At 36.5% G+C, this 24,102-nt stretch overlaps 1 protein-coding gene across 2 annotated transcripts in view; it reads right to left on the reverse strand.

Moving 5' to 3' along the window:
• Positions 1–24,102, reverse strand: part of BCKDHB (branched chain keto acid dehydrogenase E1 subunit beta) — a 273,664-nt gene that overhangs the window by 187,565 nt on the left and 61,997 nt on the right. For both annotated transcript variants that reach the window (XM_004386058.3, XM_023740397.1), the window contains exons 4-6: positions 11,169–11,302; positions 10,789–10,944; positions 8,488–8,596 (exon numbers count right to left, since the gene is read on the reverse strand). In XM_004386058.3, coding sequence (XP_004386115.1) covers positions 8,488–8,596; positions 10,789–10,944; positions 11,169–11,302 — 399 coding nt within the window. The remainder of the gene's footprint in view (positions 1–8,487; positions 8,597–10,788; positions 10,945–11,168; positions 11,303–24,102) is intronic.

Raw genomic sequence — 24,102 nt, forward strand, 5'->3', positions numbered from 1 at the left:
GATTGCACCACCAGGGCTCTTAATAACAATAACAGCTTGTGAGACACTACTAACACTTATTGAGCACTTACTATATGTCAAGCACCATTCTAAATACTTATATTTATTAACTCACTCAATTAAATGATACCACAAAGAAAATGTTACACTAATAAATTATAAAATATAGAAGACATGTATGATTTTCTCCAAAAATATAAATTACCAACATTTATTCAAGCATAGGTAGTACAAAAATAACCATAAAAGACACTGAAAAGGAACTCAAAGATCTGTCCCTAAAAGGCACTACAGAGGTAGACACTTTTACAAGCAAATCATAGTAAACATTATATAATATAAAAAAAAAAAAAGTAGCCGTCCAGTCAATTCCAACTCATGGTGACCCCATATGTGTCCGAGTAGAACTGTGCACAACAGCATTTCCAATGGCTGATTTTTCAGAATTATATCGCCAGGCCTTTCTTCAAGGCATCTCTGAGCGGACTTGAACCTTCAACCTTTTGGTTAGCAGTCAAGCACATCATCCATTTGTGCCACCCAGGATACGAAACAGATAATTCCTAGTTATTTACTCCAGTCTGGAGCACAGAAAAATAAAGTCAACTTACCAGTTCATTCTACAAGACTAGCATAACTCTGATTCTAAAATCAGACAAGGGTAGTGAAGGAAGAAAACTATAAGCCAAATGCATATGTTAACATAGATAAGAATCTCTTTTAAAAAAATCTTCAAACTGAATCCAACAATATGCTGAAAGAATAATGTATCACGATCAACTAGAATTTATCCCAGAAATGCAAGGTTTTATTCAGCATTAGGAAATATGTTGATAAAATTTACCTCATCAGGAGAGTATAATCATCTCATCAAATACCTGAAAAGAATTTGATACAATTCAATACCCTGGGGAAGGTGGAAGGACAGGATCTCTAAGTAAGCTAAAAACAAAAAGAAACTTCCTTAACTTGATAAGAATACCGACCAGAACCCTACTTAAGAAAGGATGAGACACATTTTTAATAAAATAAGAAAAAACATAAAAATGTCTCCTCTTATCAATTATTGGAAATAAACAAATATAACTATCTGTCATAGATTGAACTGTGTCTCCCAAAAATATGTCAACTTGGTTAGGCGATGATTCCCAGTACCGTGTGGTTGTCCTCCATTTTGTGATTGTTGTAATTTTTCCTATGGGTTATAAATCCTAATCTCTGCCTATGGTTAATGAGGCAAGATTAGATTATGTTAAAGAGGATTAGGTGGGATGTAACACCCTTATCCAGGTCACATCCCTAATCCAATGTAAAGCCAGTTTCCCTGGGGTGTGGCCTGCACCACCTTTTATCTCTCAAGAGATAAAAGGAAAGGTAAGGGAGCAGAGAGGGATCTCATCCCACCAAGAAAGCAGTGCCGGGAGCAGAGAAGCTCCTAGACCAAGGGAAGATTGATGACAAGGACCTTCCTCCAGAGCCAACAGAGAGAGAGAGCCTTCCCCTGGAGCTGACACCCTGAATTTGTACCTCTAGCCTACTATAGAGAATACTAGAGAATAAATTTCTTTGTTAAAGCCATCAGCTTGTGGTATTTCTGTTATAGCAGCACTAGATAACTAAGACACTATTATTAGGTAGAGAGGATAAGATTGTCCACCTAGAAAATCCAAGATAATTAACCAAAATACTATTAGGGAATTGAGTAAGGTTTCCAAATGCAATGTCAACATACAAAAATCGACAGATTATCTATATGCCAGTAATAACCAATTAGAACATGTAATGGAAAAAAAGTTCCTACCCATAACAGCAACAAAATCATAAAACATCTAGGAATAACCCAAACAACAAATGTGCTGCCAAACCTAATGAAAATACCTATAAAATTTTATTAATAGACATAAAAGAAGTATGAACAAATTGAGACAACCATGTTCTTGGAAAAGAATCATTACAGTGATGGTACTAAGAACAGAAAAAAAGGTTACAGTGTTTTCTATTTGGAAAAAAAAAACTTGTTATGTACTATTTACAAATAATAGATTAACTGCAGCTCTTGATGACAACCAATCAGTGGGCATAGATAAAATGGTTATATTCCATATAACATTAATCTCTTGAGATTCAGGTGTTTCAAGACAGGCATCTAATAAACTGGCCAAGGCACTTTTTATGATGACAGAATACAGAAAAAGATGTTTAAAAAATACAATGAGCAAAATTCTAATACACAAAAAAATCACAAAGTTTTTATTCTTATTATTCTCAAGTTAAATATCTTACAAATATTCCCAGCTTTCAGGATATAAATCATTATATATTGGCTCAGCTGTGAATAATACTGACATGGTCGTAGCAATGAAAACATAAATAATGATCTGACTAGAAATCACACTATAACTCCATGAAGACATTGGGAGAAGTTTGGACATGTTGAGATCGGGGAGGTAGGCACACGGTAGACAAGGGAAGGTGGCATAAAAGCGCAAAATTCTCCTCCTCCCTAGCAAGAACTTAAAATAATAATAATACCTAAAATCTTTAAAAAGCAGTATAAACATACTATTTACAAATACAGTGATAAAGATCAGAAAAAATTGTTAACAGAATTGAAACTGGTTGCCTGTGGAGAGAGAACCATGGCTTTGGTAAGGGTGAGGCAGAGAATTGCTATTTTTAGTTACAAGACTGGCATTATTTGACTTTTTAAATTCTATACAAGTATTATTTTAATTTTAAAAACTAACCGAAAAGTCAAACAAATGAATTAAATTTTCTCTCATTAATAAATCCAACTTGTTCTTGTGTGAGTGTACCTGGCTTTAAATGTACTAGCCTGCACAAAAATAATCTGCTTAATAATGCCAAGCAGAACAAATTTAAAACACTAATTCCTCTCTTCTACTGGCACTGATGGTTTGAAAAAAAATTTTTTTAAATCTTCTACCATTCAAAAGCTACCTAGCAAATCATTTTTTTTCTCTCCAGAACGTATGAATTCACATATAACTAGTGTATTTACTAAAAAAAATTTTTTTTTTAAATCCTCAAGATCAGTGTGGCCTATTTTTGCCTGAAAGAGTAATTTGAATCCTGGAAATAAGGCAGTGCAAGGCTTTTAGTCTACTCGATTTCTCGTTATAACCACAGACAAAAGCTACATTTACTTCAACATCACTGATGTCACGTAACATTCAATTAAATAAAACTGAAAAGTTCAAAAGATTTGTAAGAATAGCTTATCCACAAGATGCCTATAACTGATAATGCCACGCTACTCGTTCTCTTTTTGAATCATAACCATTTTGTGTGTTTTTTATACTGTCTAGATTGCTACTCCTTATCTATCTATACTAAATATCCCTCTGCCATTTTTTAAAAGTTCAATTATATTTAAATGACACAAGTACAATAAATAATCAGGAAATAAAAAATGTTACTTAGTTTCTTTTTCCTTTTAAATTCAGAAGTTTTATATCTATTTGTTATATACTCAAAATTAAGTTTAAAAACAGTCAAGAAAACTGCCACATAAAGAATGTATTACTTACCTATTTTTTTATTTTCATCTTTGTAGTTTATAAAACTAATAGTTGAACTGAAAGAAATCATTTCTAAATTTTGTAGACTGGACATGTAGGAGAGTCACCACAGCACAGAAGTTTAAACACAGAACAGTACATACAAGGGCACCAAGCCCAGAAGTGATGAGGTTGGAGAGCTGTGACAGCAGTAATGCTGTGAATTCATCAAATTACTACATTTCCCCTCAAAACACAGGAAGACTACATTTCCCAGCTGCCTTTCCACCTAGTTGGAGCATGTGACAAGTTCTGGCCAATGGAATACTGTCATATGCCGATTCCAGACCTAGGCTCATAAAGTTGCCCAGTAGTGACTCTCCTCTCTTTTTCTCTTTACAGCAATCTTTACAGGCCACATGTTGAAAACGGCAATGTCACAGGATGAAAGGGACCTGGGTCCTTTAATGACCGCACGGAACATGGGCTTCCAAACACCATCTGTGATACACTGGACTCTGATATGTGTAGTTTTTAAAACTTTTAAATAAGTGAATTAATCTTATCCAGTGGAGAAGTTAATGCAGTATATATTGGACTATACACAACACATGGGATGCACTGACTTAATGCAAGGGCCAGAGGGTAGGTTCCAACCATCAACCTTTAGGCTAGCAGCCGATGACAAACTTCTTGCACCACTCAAACTCGGATTGATAGCACGTTTATTTCCATTCAGTAAAAAGTAGATTGTGTGACTTCTATGGGAAAATAAAAAAACAGGCAGTGGTGCAGTGGTTAAGCTCGGGGCTGCTAATCGAAAGGTCGGCAGTTCAAACCCACCAGCGGTTCCATGGGAGAAAAGACCTGGCAATCTGCCCCAGTAAAGATTACACACAGCCCAGAAAACCTTGTGGGGCAGTTCTACTCTGTCACATGGGGTCGATATGAGTCGTAATCAACTCGACAACACACAACAACATATTTCTTAGCATAAAACTATGACACCAGAGAAAGCTGTACTGCATTTATCCCCTCCATTTAACAATACTAAAATAAGATGCAAAACAGGGTAATGTTTGAAAGAGGGCAGCCTCTGGGATCAGAACACTTTGATTTAAACCCTAACTCTACCACGTATAACCTGTGTGAGTCTGAGCAAGTTTCTTAAGCTCTCTAAATTTCAGTTTCCTTGTCTGAAAAGGGGATAACGCCACCTCATGGGGCTTTTGTGAGGATTAAAGGGAAACATCTGTGCCATATATGACTCTAGAGACAGACTGGGTTTGAATTCTGGCTATGTGCCTTTGTGCAAGTTGCCTCCCTAATCCCCAGGTCCCTCATCGGTAAAATGGTGATAATAACAAAATTCTGAAGGCTGTTGTGAGGAGTAAATAAAACAGTCCATATGTCTATGCAATATATCACTGTGTCTAGCACTAAGTGTTCAATAAATGCCTAAAGACCAGCCAAATACACACATAGAGTCTCTCAATCCTCTCAACAACTTCATGAGGTAAGTACTATTTTTATATTATGTATAAACAGATGGGGCTATTACCTCAGCCACTGGGACAAAGGTACAATTTATATTAAGTTATGAAAGGCTGCAGCTTATTGTGGCAGCCCCTTATGAACTACATAGATTAGGGTAAGAGCAATCTCCATGGGTAAAATATGTTTACAAAGATAAAGGACAAAGATACTGCAAAGATTAACTAAAGAGGGAGAGCTGTGTGCTACAACTACCAGTTAAAGCCTTGAATAACCATTTACCTCCATAACTGAATTATTCTTGAACAGGATTTAGTAATATAAGTGACACAGAAACGGCAATAAAGACAAAACCTATACATTAGGGGAAAACTCTTAGGGTTAACAAGTTAAAAATTTTAGATGCGTAGTACTTTAGCTTCCTGGTGGTGCAGTGATTAAGAGCTACAGTGAGCTATAGCTGCTAACCAAAAGGTCGACAGTTCGAATCCGCCAGCCACTCTTGGAAACCCATGGAGTATTCTACTCTGTCCTACAGGGTCGCTATGAGTTGTAATTGACTCAATGGCAACTGATTTGGTTTTTTGTTTTGTTTTGTTTTTTATAAATTAGCTTCCTAATTATCTTTATTTCAGGAATTATGTATAGAAAAATACTCCAGATTTGGGTAAATAGTATTTCTTCCTGATGCTATGATGCTGCAAGAATGGAACAGCAAGTAAGAGGTGATGCTTTCTTCAAATATTTCCTACTGTATCAATCTAGTTCAGATGATACATAGAGTGGCAAAAATATGCGAAGGAACCACTTCTCAGTCAGCAAAATTCTAGTAATGAATGTTATTAGGAAACACACTTATCTCTATTTCCTTGTTTTCAAAAATGTCTGCAGTCGCAAATTTCCAATAAGCAAAATGAAACAAAGTTTAAGACTAGACTTGCTTTTCTTATGGAGTTTAAAGAGAAGGGGAAGAGGATAGAACACTCAACAGACACACTTAATATTAAATATTAATTAAATTTAGGAAAAAATTTTAAGGTATAAAAGAGTGATACCTACTCTATAGTATAGATAGTAGAGCTATAGTAGAGATAGCTACTCTTTATCTACTCTATAGTTCTATCTATGTCTTCTAAATTTTCTAATTGCCAAAAAATCTTAATGTAATTTTAATATAGTTAGATTTTGAAATTACAAACAGCCTTACTGTTTTATCCCAAACTGCATTAATTGTATTCAAGAGAACTTTTAAAAACCAGAAACAATTACTTTTTAAATTTTTGTTTAATTGTGAAATATATCTATAGTTAAGGTAGTAAACATGAATGCTCACCAAATACTCCTTGTGCCTCCCTACATTTCCCAGCTTCCCTGGGGGCCATTTGACTGATTGTAGAAAACAGATTGGGAACAAAAATGATATGTTTACAATACGTATTAGTAGCGTTTTAAGAATAATGATTTAAAAAAGGGACCCTACCTAACTATAACCCATTTTAAGTAAAACTTATCAATACTACACAAGGCCCCTCCTCAATAGTATCCTTCTCCTCTTCCCAGAGGAAACCAATATCCTAAGTTTTGTGTTAATCCTTCCCTTACTTTCCTTTATCATCTTATCATACATGTATATATCCCTAAGGAATATCCTTTATTTAGTTTGGCTTGTTTGGCAACCGTTTATAAATGGAATCATACTGTCTGTAGTCTTCTGTGACTTGTTTCTTTTACTTAATATTATCTTTTTAAAATTCATCTAGGCAGATGCATAAGCTATAGGTCATTCATTTTCTCTGCTATATAATATCCCATTGTATGAATATAACACACACAATTTATTTATACGTTCTATTGAGAGTAAACATCTGAGGTGTTTCAAGTTTTTGCCATTAGCAACAATTCTTCTATGAATATTCTTATACCTGTTTTTGACTACATTTATAAAAAAACTTTCTAATTGCTTGGCTAACTACATGTTCACATTATTAAATAATTGTGAACTATTGACAAACTGTTTTCCTAGCAGCTATATCAATTTACTTTCTCCGCAGCAATAAATGAGAGTTCTGGCTACTGCACATCCTTGTCAAAATTTAGTATTGCCCAAATCCTTAACTGTTGTCAGTCTAAGGGTATTAAAATATATCTTATAGTCCTAACTTGCACTTTCCTAAGCACTAATGAGTTTGAACATCTTTTCATTTTCATGGGGCATTTGGTTGTCTCTTCTTTAGAACTTATTTCCTGAGGTATCATTTTTCTTTTTAAGATTTTCCTGTGAATATTTCTAAAATATCTGCGGATATTTTATAATATATTTCTCTATTATAAAAGCCCCAAACATAAATCAACAACCTCTCATAGACCAATTAACCAGCTCCTATAATTGCATATGGCCAAATGCATATAATATATTCCTTGTTATATCATCTAGTGGTTTTGCTTCTCTATTCAAAGCCTTACTGATACAGTAGTACGTAGAGATCTGCCTCATTCCTTTAAATATCTGCAGTATAATTCGTCCTATGGATATAGCAACTGTGGCAGAATTTGGTACTGTAGCTGAAGTTTATAGGGCCAGGCAGGCTGTCAAGAAGGGAAGGTGGATGCGAAGTAGGGGAGCGCAAGGACAAACTAGAACCTGCTAGGATAAACAAACCCAAACGACATTCATGTCTGTCTTTTCACCAACTCTGAACTTCCAACTTCAATGGTAAGGATGACATGCAGGAAAATCTGGCATCCTCCATGGAGCTAAATACACACCTGGCCTGGGAGTGAGGGAAGCTCAAGGAAAAGGTCTGGAAGGAGCTTGAGGAGCTGCAGGTCCTGCTCCTGCTCCACCCAATGAGATGCCCCAAAAAAAGAATATGACTGCTGTTTCTAAATCTCCTATGGAATGTCTCTTATGGACCATGGTAACCCAGAACTATGCAGAGGAGTAAATTCTGGGAAATGTAGTTCCAGCTCAGTTAAATTGACACACTGCCTCTGAAATAGACTGCTCGAAGTGAACTATGGGCCAAAGGGTAAACAACTTCCACCTCCTGTTGCTTTTACTGTTTGCTCTTTTGTTCTTTTTCATGTAATTTTTAATGAAGTAAAACATTTATGTAGTCCAAAGTCAAAACTATATAACATATAGTCAGAAAAGTCTAGTTTCATCCAATCCACATTTACTAAGCACGTACTATGTGCTTAGTAAACATAGTCCTGTGGTCTTGCTACCAGTTCACAATGCTTCTTTGTTTCCACAATCAAAATATAAAATGACTAGATGGATTTTTCCCTAAATTTAACACAGAATTTACACCTGAGGACATACTAAATATAGAACAAATCAATCAGAATATTTATTTTTAACATGGGAAATACAAATCCAGATTTTAGGGGAAAAAGTCATAATTTTTTAAACTGTGAAAAACAAAGCATGTAAATATATTCACAAATATAAAATAAAGGAAACCTTTACCTGCTGCCCTGTAAAGTATTTTAGGTTCAAAAAATATACAGGGATTCTTATCCTCAATGCATGACAAAAGAAGTCCCTTGGCCTGGAAAGGGCTTCTGGGCACAACCACCTGCAAAAACAGATTTTTTTAAGACAAATTTAATTGAAACAAATCCCAGTAAACTCACTTATAAGTATTGGTTCTTAAATAACCAATCTTTACTAATCAAAAGTAGAAATATGTTTTAGCCAAAAAATTCCATGAGTTCAACAAATATTTATCAGATGCCTACTATGTCTTGAAAACTAAGGTACTGTTCTTCCCTTAAGGGGCTAAGCTTGCATACGTAAAAAAATTAAAGGAATACACAAGTAGCATTCATCAAAACAAAAATAAAATGGTCAATATCTTCCTATATGTACATATAAATTTTTTAAAAATCTCTTCTACTACTACTCTCTTCCTATTTTCAACGGGCGCAACCCTTTTCTCCAATTTTAATATACTAAAAACTCCTCCTTTCCCATGAAAAATATGATCTTCATTACTTCAGGAGAAACTAATGCACAGAATTTTATGATCAGGCATTATAATGTCCAGCTATGGTAGAGCAAAAAGAAAAGTGTGGTTATGCCACACTTCCAGCTGATAGGAAAGGGACTCCAGAACCTTCTTGAGAAGGAAGGTGATAATGAGGAAGATGATAATGACAGCAAGTGGCACATGTGTTGACTGGGCCAAGCACTCTATGTCGATTAATTCATCTATTTTTCATAGCAACCCCATGAGGTAGCTATTCTTATTTTCCTCATTTTAGAAATAAAGAGACTGAGGCTTAAAGAGTGATCAAGTAACTCACTCAAGGTAACAGTATGTGGTAGACCAGGGATTCTCACTCAGTTCTGACTGATGCCAGGGCTTGTGCTCTTGACTTCCATACCACGTTGCCTCAAATCGCAAACTGGTATCTACTTTTTAATGAGTGTTGAATAATTCTATAAAGTATTTTAAATTTACTTTTAAAAGTATTAAAAATTTAAAAGACTGTAAAGCACAATTATTACATAGAAAATGTTATCATTAAAATAAACCTGGATTTATTATGAAAACTCAAATGAGCTTCTTTGAATACATTTGGATTTCAAAGTCATTTTTGTGCCATTTTTATTGAAGGATTTTTATTAAAAAATAAAACAGAAGCACAAATCTCATTATTGCATTTTCTATAAATACTGCTGAACACATTGCTTTATCTTACGTTCCTATTTTTTTTTAGTTTTTCTTCATCTGTTTATTTTTTAGCCCTCTGTACTTCATGTGTGTTTTTATTTGAGATGAAAACAAAAGAAAGAGAAAGTAGGGGATTGAAGAAGAGGCATGTTCTTAAAAACACTGGGTAACGTTATAAACATTCATTATGAAACAATGTTCATCTCAAACACAAAAAGTAACTATTGCCTGGAATGTGGCTTCTGTCCCAATCTACCACTTCTATCTTACACTGAAAAATGATGTAACCTCTACCCAGCTAAGAAAAACTTTATGACTTTGATCTGGTAGAAAAAAACAATTAAGACTAAAGTGTATGTTCACAACTAATTCATGTTGTCACACACACAAAAAAAAAAACCATACACCTTTGGGTGGACATATGTTGTGGGTTTCCATGATTCTGCAGAAAGCTCTTCAGTAAATAGAAACAGAGAAGAAAATGTAAAAATAAGACACAAAATTTTCAAAACATTTTTATTATCAAAAGACCTAAGCTATTATGGAAAGCAGTCTATAAAAGGGGAATGCTTCAAAATCAATTATTAGAGGAAGTATTTCTTACTCAGGGGTGAAAAACACACCTAGGCAACAAAGTCTTCTCTTAGTCTATTTGAAAAGTAAGAAAATAGACTAAAGCACTATCACTCTGATTTTAAGGCAAATATTGACTAAACAGCAGATTCTTTTAAATCACCCCAGAATCAGCTAACCAAGAGACACATTAGAAAGAAACAGAGCTTTGAAAAAGGGGGATGGAAAAACAGCTATGTTCTCAGTCTTAGTCTTAGAAGTCTATGAAATCATTTCAAGAAATTTGAAATGAATTGAATGCTAGTGCTACTTCAAGGAGAATGTTCTAGGAAACTGAACACTGGAGAGCTGATCTAAAGAAAATGCCACACTCTCTTCGTTAAATGCAATTAAGTTCACATAAATTCCAAAGATCCTGTTTTTCTCCCCTCCCAATAAGCATGTTAGTTAATATTAATAAAATCAATCAAAATTGAAACATTAAACAGATATCAAATAAAGTGCATAAATGATTATACCTTGATTCCTGGACAGTGCGCAAAAAAAGCTTCAGGACTCTGAGAATGATAAAGAGCCCCATGGCCGACACAGCCCCAGGGAGCCCGGATAGTGAGGCTTCCACAATTAAAAAGATCCCCAGAACGATAGCGATACTTGGCAGCTTCATTAACAATCTGGTGGGTGGGAGGGAAGGGACATGTCAAAGTGAGTCCTTCATCCTCCATCATTTTCTTAAATCATTCTATTAGCTCTTTAAAATATGCCCATGCGCTAACTCAAAGGTAACAAAATGTTCCAAAGATTGGGGGTGGGAGATGGAGTAGAGGCAATATCTCAATACTTAACAGACTTAACAAACTTAGAAATGCTCATTCATAATAAAAGGTGATACCCTTACCTGATCAAACGCAGGGAAAATATAATCTGCAAACTGAATTTCTGCAATGGCGGTAGCACCAGTGACTGCAATTCCAATTCCAAACCCAACAATTCCTTGTTCACATAATGGGGTGTTAAAAACTCTATCTTTTCCTAAAAAAATAAAACAATTCTAATCTGGCAAATAATAGTGATATAATGCACAACACATCTAAAACTTTGGTAAATTAATAATAGTGGGATGGAGAAAAAAGAATTATAGGACTGGTGGAGGAAAAAGAAAATAGTATATGGTGGTTGACTTTTAATGCAAACACTGGTAAATGGTAATTATATTAATTGTAAACAATCTAAATGTTCCAATTAAAAGGAAAAGATTCACTGGAATAAAAGAAAGCAAAATCCAACTACATGTTGCTTAAAAGAAAATATTTAAACTCTAAATCTTAAAAAAAAAAAAAAGGCTATAAGTAAAAAGAAGGGGAAAAATACATAATGAAAATCTAAACAAAGAAAGTTGATGTCCCTATATTAATAGCAGACAAAATAGACTTTAAGCAAAAGGGTAGGACCAAAGATAAAGAGGAAAAAACCATACTGTTAAAGGGTTTCATTTATAAGGAGGACATAATTCTAAATTTAAATTCATTTAATAACATGGGTTCAAAACAAATAAGAAAAATTAACAGAACTAAAAGGTAAAATGGACATATTCACAATATAGTGGGAGATTTTCAACATACTAGGCTCAGTAACTGACAGAAAAAGCATACCAGAAATAAATAAATAAGATTTGATCATCATTAACAAACATGACCTAACTGACATACAGAAGACACTATACTCAACAGTTAAGAATACAAAGTCTTTATATGCAAACAGAAAAGAGTGATGCAAGTGGACCATATAAATCAAAAACCAAACCCACTGCCATCAAGTCAACTGCTATTCATAGCAACCCTACAGCACAGAGCAGAACTGTCCCATAGGGTTTCTAAGGCTGTAATCTTTACAGAAGCAGATTGCCACATCTTTCTTCTGAAGAGCAGCTGGTGGGTTTGAACTGTCAACCTTTCAGTTAGCTGTCAAGCACTTTAACCACTGTGCCACCAGGGCTCCTTAACTGACCATATACTGCGCTATAAATAATCCAACCTCAACAAATTTCAAAGGATTATAATCATATACAGTATATTCTCTGACCATGGCGGAATTAGGCTAGAAATCAATAACAAAAAGATTATTAGAAAATCCTTATGCTACAAAAGTTAACATGTATCTAAATAATCCATGGGCCAAAGAAGAAATTATAATGGAAATTAGAAAGTATTTTGAAATGAATGATAATGAAAAAAGTATATATCACATATTATTGAGGTTCTGATTCCAGTAATGGCAGAGTAGCTTTTGTCAGACTATCCCTCTAACGATTAATAAACTCCAGAAAAAATCTAACTGCTCAAAGGCATTGGCAAGCCAAAAGGAGGAAGAAACTGAAGGAAGGGGACTTGACCCTTGAAAGAAGTGAAGCACAAGAGATGAGTATGACATTTATAAGGCTTTTTCCCCAGCAAACACCCTTGTCTGTGTGAATGTAGGGCAGCTAGAATTCAAACAAACTCAGTCTCACTGACTTAAGGTGTCAGAGAGTGGAGTCTGGGGCTGTTGGAGTAGCTGAAAATAGAGGGATTAAATCCCAAAAAGAAGGGCACCACCACATGAGGAGCCCCAAAATCTGTACATAAACTCTGTTCAATACCTTAGCTGGCCCCTATGCCTGAGGGCATTGGAAAGGCCATCATGTTTGATAACCATATCCAAAACCTGTTGCCATCGAGTTGATTTCAACTCATGGCGATCCTATAGTGACCCTACAGGACACAGTAGAACTGCCCCATAGGGTTTCCAAGGAGCAGCTGCTGGATTCCAACTGTCGACCTTTTGGTTAGCAGCTGAGCTCTTAAACACTGCAGCACCAGGGTTCTAATGTTGGTAAAGGGCCAATGAAAATGAGGAAAACCCTCGATGAGATGTACTGACACAATGGCCACAACAATGGACATGATCATCAATGATCATGAAGATGGCACAGGACGGGGCAACGTTTCGTTCTGTTACACATAAGGTTGCCATGAGTCTGAGCCAATGTGATGGCAGCCAACAATAACAACACGCCTACAGGAGACTCCAAGGAGCCCAGTAGGGAACAGTAACAGGAAACTGAAAGGGCTAAGAAGAGATTTCTGCTATGCCCACTAAAGACAAGACAGAATTTGAAGTTTGAGTCTCTTTGATGTAATAGAGGAGCCTGATAAATACATTAGGCTTTCCATTGAAACCACAGGGTACAACTTTACTAGGACACAACTCAAATTTTATCACCTCTCAGCAAACATCTATACTTTTGTGAAAAAAAATCTAATCTCAGCGAGCTGGGTGGACCCAAACAACCACCACATTGTGACCAGGTAGCCAGAAGTTTTGGGACAGATCTAGGATTCAAATTTTATTTCCATACTCCAAGGATACCAGTTCTTCTTGGTGAGTGGCATTCACTTTCAGCTCAATCATTCCTTTTGAATACAAACCACAAGTAGAGCAGGTGTTGAAAAATGCCAAGACACATCCTGTAGTTTGTACTTTCAAAGCAGCTGCAAGAACTTAAAGTATGATTCATGCTCATCACATTCTGAGAATATCTTTCGAAATTGTGACCTCTATCCCTCATCAGTTTCCTACTTGACTTCAAATAGCTTGATAACTTTTGAAAATCTATAATTCCACTGAACTAAGAACAATTAAGTGGTAGAAAATGGAATATAGATTTCAGCTGCCACCTGTGGAAGCCCTAGCCCTGGAACACCTGAACCATCTTAACCAAATAAGCAGTGTTCTTATTTATTCCTTTCTGCTTCAAGTTTCACTAGATGCAGACATTTTTCATTTCATAAGGAAGTATAGCCTTTTTTTACCAGGAGAAGGCAGAGAAGTTGAGTTTCTCGGAACTCTCTTACTCCAAAACATCTTTGGTTTGAGGAAACAGTTCAACAAATCTCTCCAACACGTATTCATGATCCAGCAAAAACTGCCTCAACTGGAACTAAATGTTCAAAATCTGTTTCTATTTTCTCCCAATCAGGTAATGATAAGGGTAAGAACACAAATAAATTGCACATCCTTGATGACTTCTTTCTTGAAAAGCAATTAACCTGATGTAAAGGTCATACACATAGTATCCCAAGGAGAGAATTAATGCATACAGTGATTGAGTTATGAGGCAAGACAGGTCTGGGTTTACCGTAAATCCTTTCTCCACACAGGGACAGATTCTTCAATAAGAAATGTACACACGGGCTTACTGGTACTTACTTACTAATCTGTAGTGAACAATTTCACTTGTTTTTCACCACATCTTTGATGTGAAATTCATGTGAAATTGATCAGTACAGATTAATAAGTAAACACCAGTAAACCCTGTGTACCTTGTTTACTGTAAACCTGTGAGTACCTTGCTTACTGGTTAATCCGCCCGTCTCTACAAATTACTAAACTCCCTGAGGCTCAATTTCTAATCTGTAAAAGAAGAAGAAGAATGATATTGAATTCATAATACTGCTTGTAAAAATACTAAAATAATTTATACATATATTCAACAGATGTTTACGAAGTATTTAATATTGTACAGATACTGTTCTAAGTGCTGGGCATACAGCAGCAAACAATACAGAAAAAAAAAATTCCCTATCGCTTGGAGCTTACATTCTAGTCAGGTGAAAAAGACAATAAAAATAAATGACTAAAACATATAGTGTGTTAGATGATAAGTGTTATGGAGAATAATAAAGCAGTGCTCCAGAGAAGAAAAGCCTGGTGAACTGCTTCCACAAAGATGACTGCCAAGCAAACCTTTTGGAGCAGTTCTACTCTGTGTGGCACATGAAGTCTCCATGAGTGGGGGGCCAACTCAACAGCAGCTAACAACAACAACAGGTGATTAAGGAGGGTGACGGGACTACTGCAATCTTAAACAAGGAGGTTGGGAAGACCCCTCCGAGTGATGATATTTGAGTAAAGAGCTGAAGGAAGTGAGGAAGCGTGCAATGTGTATATCAGAGAGAATAAATGTTCTAGGCAGAGGGACAAGCAAGTGCAACGTCTCTCAGGTAAGAGCGTGCTTGGCACTTCGGAGGAAAGGCAAGGAGTCCAGGGTGTCTTGACTTGAGAAAGAGTGGTAAGAGATGAGGTCAAGGAGTTAAGAGGATGGGTGAAAAGGGGGCACAGATGAGGCAGGACCTTGTGTGCAACTGTAAGCACTCTGACTTTTACTGTGAGAATAAGTAAGCAAGCGAATGAGTAAGAGAGACAGGAAGCCAGTGAGCAAAGTCATGCTGTTATCTGAGTTGCATTTTAACAGGATCCCTCTAGCTGATATTTTGTGAATGGCCTGTAAGTAGCCAAAAGTGGATGCAGCAAGACCAACAAAGAGGTTATTACAATAATCCAGGTAAGAGATGACGATGACTTGGACCAGAATAATAGTAGAGAAGGTGTGAGATTCTGGATATATTTTAGAAACCTGTTGCCGTCGTTCTACAGACGGGACCAAAAAGATGCGATGAAATGAACGTGAAGTACAAGTCAGAGAGATGCTAAGCATGACTCAAAGGTTTCTGACCTGAGCAATCTGAAGGGCAGAGTTGCCATTAATTGAGAAAGGGAAAACTATGAAAACGTATGTTGAATAAGAGATCAGTAGTTCAGTTTTGGAGATGTTAAGTTCAAAATGCTGTTAAAGATTTAATTGTGTCCTGCAAAAAGTTACACTGAAGTCCTAACTCCTGTGACCTGTAAATATGACTCATTTTAGTAGCAGAGGTTTTCTTTTGTTATGTTAATGAGGTCATACTGGAGTAGGGTAGGTCCTAAACCTATTCCCACTGAGAGGTGACTTATAAAAAGAGCAGAACAGACACAGACACACACAGGGGAAAGAGACCATGTGAGGAACCATCTATAAGCCAAGGAATGCCGAGAGCACCGGCGGTGCAACGGTTAAGCGCTTGGCTGCTAACTGAAAAGCTGGCAGTTCAAACCCACCCAGAGGCTCCACGGGAGAAAAACTTGGCAATCTGCTCCTGTAAAGCTTACAGCCTAGGAAACCCTGTGGAGCAGTTCTACTCTGTCACATGGAGTCACGAGTCAGAATTGACTCAATGGCACCTAACAACAAAAACCAAAAAGGAAGGACCCTCCCCTAGAGACAATGCCCTGATTTGGACTTCCAGCCTCCAAAACTATAAGTCGATACTTTTCTGTTCTTTAAATCCACCTACTTTGTGGTATTTTGTTACAGCAGCCCTAGCAAACTAAGACAGATACCCTTGGATATCTAGGTAGAGCCATCAGAATGTTGGATATACGAGTTAGAAGTCTTCAGAATAAAGTGGCATTTTAAAACATGGGACAGGATAAGATTACCAAGTTGATTTAAATGGGTACACAGAGAGAAAAGGAGAAGTCTAAGAGTGAGTCCTGATTACCCCAATGTTAAGAAGACAGGAGATAAATAATCAGCAAAGCTGAGAAGAAAAAATGCCAATGAGTTTGGAGGAAAACTAGAAGAATGTGCTGGGTCCTGAAAACCAAATGAAGAAAGTGTTTCCAAAAGGAGAAAATGATCAACTTGTGTCATATGCTGCCAATAGAAAGTGAGACGAGGGCTGAGAACTGAACACAGGATTTATGACTGGTGAACTTGGCATGACAGTTGCTGCAAAGCACGACAGAGGGAGTAACGAAAGTCTAACTGCAGTGAGTCCAAGAGAGAATGGGGGGAGAGAAACCGGAGATAACAAGTACTGACAATGATCTGGAGAAATTGTGCTGTAAAGGAGTAAATGAAAAGGGAGCAGTAAGCAGGTAGAAAGGAATAAAGGGATTTTTTTAAGATGGAAGAAATAACAGCATATTTGCAGGCTAACGGGAATGATCAGTGCAGAAGGGGAAATTGATGATTTTGAGAAAATTAATGAAATAGAGAGGGGGAAGAATGACTGGAACCATGTCTATGAGCAGATGACAGAGGAAGAAAGGGGTCTAGTGTGGAGAGGTTTATAGGAACCCTGATATTCACTCAGAGAGCAGGAGGAAACAGTTTATAGGAACTGATAATAACACATTAATATATGCAGAGGTGAGAGCTTGCCAAAATTCTCTATCAATTTGCTTCTAACTTCTTAGTAAATTACAAAACTAAATTATTAGCTAAGAATGAGGATAGCAAAGGCAGTTTAAAGGGGAGAAAGAAAGTAAGAATAGTCATGCAGGAAAATGGAAGAGAGACCAGGAGCATGAAGCATGATAGCAGGCAGCATGAGTGGTCTTCTGGAGATTACTGGTCATAAACTTAGAGTGAGACCAGTTGGCATTGGCTTGTGGTCCAGCCAAGTTCAGCTCAGGGATTTAGGTACTGAGGAGAAAAAGAGTTGGATTTAACTAGAATTGGATTTTGCCAAGCAAATATTGATATGGAATTTAGGCTAGGTAAAAAGGGAAGAAAGGCCATCAGGAGAGTGAGAGACAGTAAAAGGGTGGTAGAATCCATGGATTTTAAGTCCTGGTAAAGTCAAAGGATTATTGGAGTGCAGGTACTAGGACCAGTGAGCTGGAGAGGACAAAGGTAGTAGTCAGAGTTTGGAGTGCTTCAAACTGACATTATGAAGAGATTGCAGTTACTAATAATGACAAGGTCTGGCGTATGACCGTAAGAGTGAGAGGCTGAGGCAGGATATAAGACAAGATCACTAGAGGAGAGAAGGATAAGAAACTGAGAATTCAGAATATCGTGAGGACCATTCAAGTGGACACTGACAGGAAGAGTGGAGACAGTGACAGTGGGCCTGAACAAAAAGGGTCTGCTGAGGTCAGTAGATGCTTCAACAAGGAAGGATAATGTTAGTGCTTAGCACTTGCCTAGCACACCGAAAGTATTTAATGAACAATTATTTTGAAAAGATAAATTAGATCATGGAAGTTGGGTTTCTTTTGATTTAGAAATCTACTTTCTTTATAAATCTTCCATTGCTTTCTAAAATGACTAAACTCAGCTTTTTGATATTTGGAATTAAATGTCTCAAATTCAGTACTATTAAATAGCATGTACGTGATAATATAATAATCTCACACAGACCACATCCTTCAGGAGACATAGTATATAAAATGGATTTCCTGAAATGCATGACAGTCTAAAACACTGATGATCCAAATGATGATTGAAATCTGAGATCACTTGCAATTCATATCTTTCAAAGGCATCTGAAGTGTATAATGGCATAGTTTCTGAGGCTCAAAGAAAGTTCCAAGGAGAAGGAGTCTATATCAAAGTGCTGCAAATCAAGTTCAACAAATTTTCATTAGTTAGGTGGCTAGTGGTTTTGATTTCATATGAGGAAAAGAAAACTATACCTACTCTGAAAGAGATCTTCCATGCCCACCTGCTTTGTCTGGGTCAGGGAAAAAAAAAAAAAAACAACTTAACGCTATCTGAATTACTTCTTTCTTAACCTTAGATAATGGAATAAAATTAAATTAACATTTCTGATAAACTTAATGTTATCAATAGTACAAAAAAACAAAACAAAACCTGTCGAGTCAATTCCGACTCATAGAGACCCTATAGGATAGAGTAGAACTGCCCCATAGAGTTTCCAAGGAGCGGCTGGTGGATTCTAACTGCCGACCTTTTGGTTAGCAGCTGTAGCTCTTAACTACTACGCTACCAAGGTTTCCATCAATAGTATAGATAACTAGAATAAAAGATATTAGTTCACACAACATCTCTATTTTTCTTATCCATTGCTACTTCTCCTTAAATTTTAGGCTGTATCTTTGTATAACCACATGCTCCCCAAATTCCATGAAAAATATTTGTAGAATGCCAGATGGTTTGATAGTTTAGACATATGTCTTACCAATTTCTCATTTGGAAAAGATGCAAGCATCAGGTCATACCACTATTTTTTAATAGTTTTCTTCTTTTGTAAAAGGAACATGATTAAAAAGCTCTGTATCACTGCCAGACTACTGACTGCTGAAAATATTGTCTGCTATACAATGCCAAACATCAAAATAAAACTAGCAGTTAACCTCTCACCAAAGAATCAGAGATAGGCACCAAGTCCACCAGGGAAACTTGTTTTCCATCACAATAATTATGCCACAACTGTATATCAGAAACAGTGAAAAGAATACAAAAAAGCAACAATTGGGAAGAAGAAGAAGTGTCATGGATTGAATTGTGTCCCCCAAAAATGTGTGTCAACTTGGCTAGACCATGATTCCCAGTATTGCGGATTGTCCACCATTTTGTCATCTAATGTGATTACCCTATGTGTTATAAATCCTACCTCTATGTTAATGAGGCAGGATTAGAGGCAGTTATGTTAATGAGGCAGGACTCAAATCTTTAAGATTAGGCTGTGTCTTAAGTCAATTTCTTTTAAGAGATAAAAGAGAGAAGCAAGCAGAGACGGAGGACCTCATACCACCAAGACACAAGAGCCAGGAGAATAGTGCATCCTTTGGACCCAGGGTCCCTGCACTGAGAAGTTCCTTTGACCAGAGAAGACTGATGACAATGACCTTCCCCCCAGAACCGACAGAGAAAGAAAGCCTTCCCCTGAAGCTGGTGCCCTGAATTCAGATTTCTAGCCTCCTAGACTCTGAGAGAATAAATTTCTCTTGGTTAAAGTCATCCACTTGTGGTATTTCTGTTATGGCAGCACTAGACAACTAAGACAGGTGACAGTACAATTTATCTTCCAAACTGGGATACTTGTGGGAGTGTCAGAAGATGCTAAAGGTGATAACTGATCCTCAATTGGCTTAAACTGGGCAAATGAGTCTCTCCTGTGCAAACTGAAATTTACAGTCACCCTATTATAAGAGTTAAGTAATATTATACTTAATTGGAAAGTAATAAGGGAAAAATAAACCAAGTGTTCACCTTACCCATAACTAATCCACAGTATATTAGCATCCAAAATTAGGCTACTCATGATCCAGAGCTAGCAAATGAAAAAGTGAAGTAAAAAGGCAATACTGCTATCACGGCAGTGTCACAGTTTACTGTCAAGAGAGGACACTATGATGCATGCAAACCAGATCCCCCACCTATGAAGGACTTGCCCCGGCTGCTAAGAGTAATGTTGGTCAGATAGACTTCAGGTGTCAAAACCTTCAGGGACTGCTGTGGCTTCAGGAAACCTCCTAGCCCAAGGTCATGACTGGCAGCCCCCATGCAATGCTTGGATGTCTATCAGTGTGACAGTATAAATGCCTAGTCATTTCAGCCCAACTAGAGACAAATGTGAAGGGTCATTCTAACTCCAAAGCTCCTTCAGGGATGTCCAAGGTTGTCACTGGGACAGCTTCTGGATATATCCTCCTGCCAATCCTGCTTTCACTTGAAAGCAGCACTATATTTATGGTTCCAGAATATGCCAGGTTCCAAGACTTGCAGATTTAGAAGTTTATCTATATTTAAAATTATTTTATAATAACATTCTCCACATTGTGGCCTAAGGGCAACACTGGCTAGAAAGAGCTGTCCATGAACCCTGTCCTACTGATTTTACCTCTATTAGTCTGAATACTCCTGGGCAAGAGATCTGGGTAATTATAATGGGTAAACCCCCTGCCAAAAAAAACCAGTTGCCATCTAGTCAGCTCCAACTCATGGGGACCCCAAGTATGTCAGAGTTGAACTGTGTTCCATAAGGTTTTCAGTGGCTGTTTTTCTAGTTTTGTTTTTGTTTTTTTGGAAGTAGATTGCTAGGCCTTTCTTCCAAGGAGCCTCTGGGTAGACTCAAACTATTAAGCATTTGTGCTATCAAGGGAATCCATTATAATGGATAAGAGAAAAATTAAAGAAGATAAAAATTATCCAGGGGCAAATGTAAGTGCTTAGTAAATGTATACTGAATGAATGGATAGGTAGATGAAACACAAAAGTCCCTCTGTCTCAATGAGACTGCAATTCTGGGTACTGATTCAACAATGCCCACAGAGCCAGCAATGCCCAAATCAGTTGCAAGGATTCAATAATTAAATTAAAATTTGTAAGCTCCTCTACTGATAACACAAACTGTGTCTCATTCATCTTTGGATGCCCAATAGTATCTAGCACAATTCCTTTAGTAGTCTTTCAATAATATTATTGCTTGAAAGAATGGACTTAAAAGACCCATCATGCTCGGGCTAAAAAGGTATTTAGTCTATGACAATCATGACATGGTAATGTCCCACCAAGGACTCAAGACATGTAGATATGACAGCAAGGCAGGGAAAAGTTTAGTTGAAATAGACAGGTTCTAAGCAATATTCACATGAAATTTTTCATTTAAAGTAATAGAAAAGTGTGACAATGAAGAGAGACTATAGACTTATCCAAGCATAAACATGAAAACTCTGTCCAATCATCTCCAGCACCTAGAATGTTGCTGAGTCCTGTTGAGTCGAATTCCAACACATAGTGACCCAATGTGACAGAGCAGAGCTGCCCCACAGGGTTTTCTAGACTGTAATCTTTATGGAAGCAGGTCTCCAGGTCTTTTCTACTGCGATGCTGCTGGGTAGGTTTGAACTGCCAACCTTTCAGCTAGCAGCTAAGCACTTAACCATTGCGCCAAGGCTCCTAGCACCTAGAACAGTCCTTGGCATAAAGCAGCATTTTAAAAATATTTGTTCATTGGATGAATGAATGAAAAAAATGAATGGCCAAAATAATATTAAAATAGAAGTGATAGCCAAAACCAGGCAAACTATAAAATCAGGCCAGATCATCATGTCTTAAAACTCCAATTACCCACACACAGATTAGTAGATTACTTATTATATACCTTACAAAAATTAATTTTAGAAATGACAGAAAAGAAAAAGTCATTTAATTTTAAATAACTCATAGAAACTGAAACAGGAAGCATCTGGTTGAAGGTGGGCCACTATGATTATGACACAATTATGTTCAATAACGTAGACCAGAATTTTTCAAAACAAATAATAGATGGACAACTTCTATACTAGTTTTAATATTTTAATATGTACATATGCATACATATGCATATATACAAAATTAAACTTAGCATTTACTACTCTGATAAAATAAAGGTAAAACAAATTTGTAAATTAAATATAAAAATAACTACAAAAGCAATTAAATTCAAATTAACAGCAAAATATATAGTGTAACACACAATAGTTTTCTGCTGAAATAAAAAATACCAATGTAGTTTCAGGTCTGGTTCTACAATCTGTTTTGTTTTCACTTTAATCATTTTAATGAAAAGAATACCTAGTCACTTAAATGCTGTTATGGATTGAATTTTGTCTGCCAAACATGTGTGTCAACTTGGCTAGGACATGATTCCCAGTATTGTGTGGCAGTCCTCCATTTTGTGATCTGATGTAATTATCCCATGTGTTGTGAATCCTAACCTCTACGATGTTAATGAAGCAGGATTAGAAGTAGTTATATTAATGAGGCAGGATACAGTCTACAGGATTAGGTCGTCTCTTGAGTCAATCTCCTTTTGAGATATAAGAGAGAAATGAGCAGAGAGGAGGGGGGGGCCTCCTATCACCAAGAAAGAAGAGTCCGGAGCGGAGCGCATATTTTGGATCTGGGGTCCCTGTGCTGGGAAACTCCTAGGCCCAGGGGAAGACTGATGACAAGGACCTTCCCCCAGAGCCAACAAAGAGAGAAAGCCTTCCCCTGGAGCTAGCACCCTGAATTCAGACTTCTATCCTCCTAGACTGTGAGAGAATAAATTTCTCTTTGTTGAAGCCATCCACTTGTGGTATTTCTATTACAGTAGCACTAGATAACTAAGAGAAATGCATTATACAAATTACTATTTATAACCTTATGACTTTCTGTAATAGTTGAGGATAATCAGACCTCATATTCAACAAAACTACCAGCAATTCTAATTTTAAGGAAGTCACTTGAAGATAAAGTTGATATCACAACCATGTTGAAATCTTCATTAAAATGCATACCTATTCAATCATAGTTAGAATGAGGAACAGAAAATTCTTCATTGTGTACTTGCTGGTACACTTACTGCTAATGAACCGCTGCAAGCTATTACATTAAAAAAACAGAATCTGCGAAATTCATCTGCTTACAACATAACTATGCTATCGTTATAAATCAGATTCCTTAAGGTGTGGCATGCAGGGATGCTCCTAGCACTATTTGTTATTTGAATCTCAGTGAAACCTTCATACACTTTGGAAACTGAAGTATTTGGACTTCACACAGCATAAACACTGTAATAAGCACAAACATCAATTTTACCATGCAGCAGTATTTGGTCATATGGCAGATAATCCAACAACCCAGAATGCGCTTATATTATCTTTTTAAGATGATTATCAATATTAAAACCCAAATTTTTAAATATCATCAAATGTGAAATGTCCCACAACATATCTGTAGACACAAATTTTAGTTAATACGAGTTAGAAAAACAGTATCTTAGGGAAAGATCAAAACCAAATAAAATAACTCCATAATTCAACTTTGAATAGACTTGACAGCAACTGGTTAGGTTACTCAATTTTAGAAGAAAAAATGAAAGAATTATCTAAACAAAAAAAAAAAAAAAAAAAAAACAGTTGCCATTCAGTCAATTCCACCTCACGTTTTTTAAAATAAATTACCCTTGGAGAATGTGACAATTGTTGAAAAGCATCACCTTATAACCCAAGAAAAACATAAACCAAGCTCCAAAAAACTAGATACCCAAAAAAAGAAAAGCTTTAGAGAAAAAGAAAAGAAAATTTTAAAAAAGAAGACATCTTTGCATGATTAACTGGGAAAGAAGAAGAAGTTATGGGTAAATTAACCATTCATTTAAATAAAAATTTCTAGATTAAAGAGAATACTGGGA

The sequence above is a fragment of the Trichechus manatus genome, unplaced genomic scaffold (assembly GCF_000243295.1).
Source record: "Trichechus manatus latirostris isolate Lorelei unplaced genomic scaffold, TriManLat1.0 scaffold00154, whole genome shotgun sequence".
Lineage (NCBI taxonomy): Eukaryota > Metazoa > Chordata > Mammalia > Sirenia > Trichechidae > Trichechus > Trichechus manatus.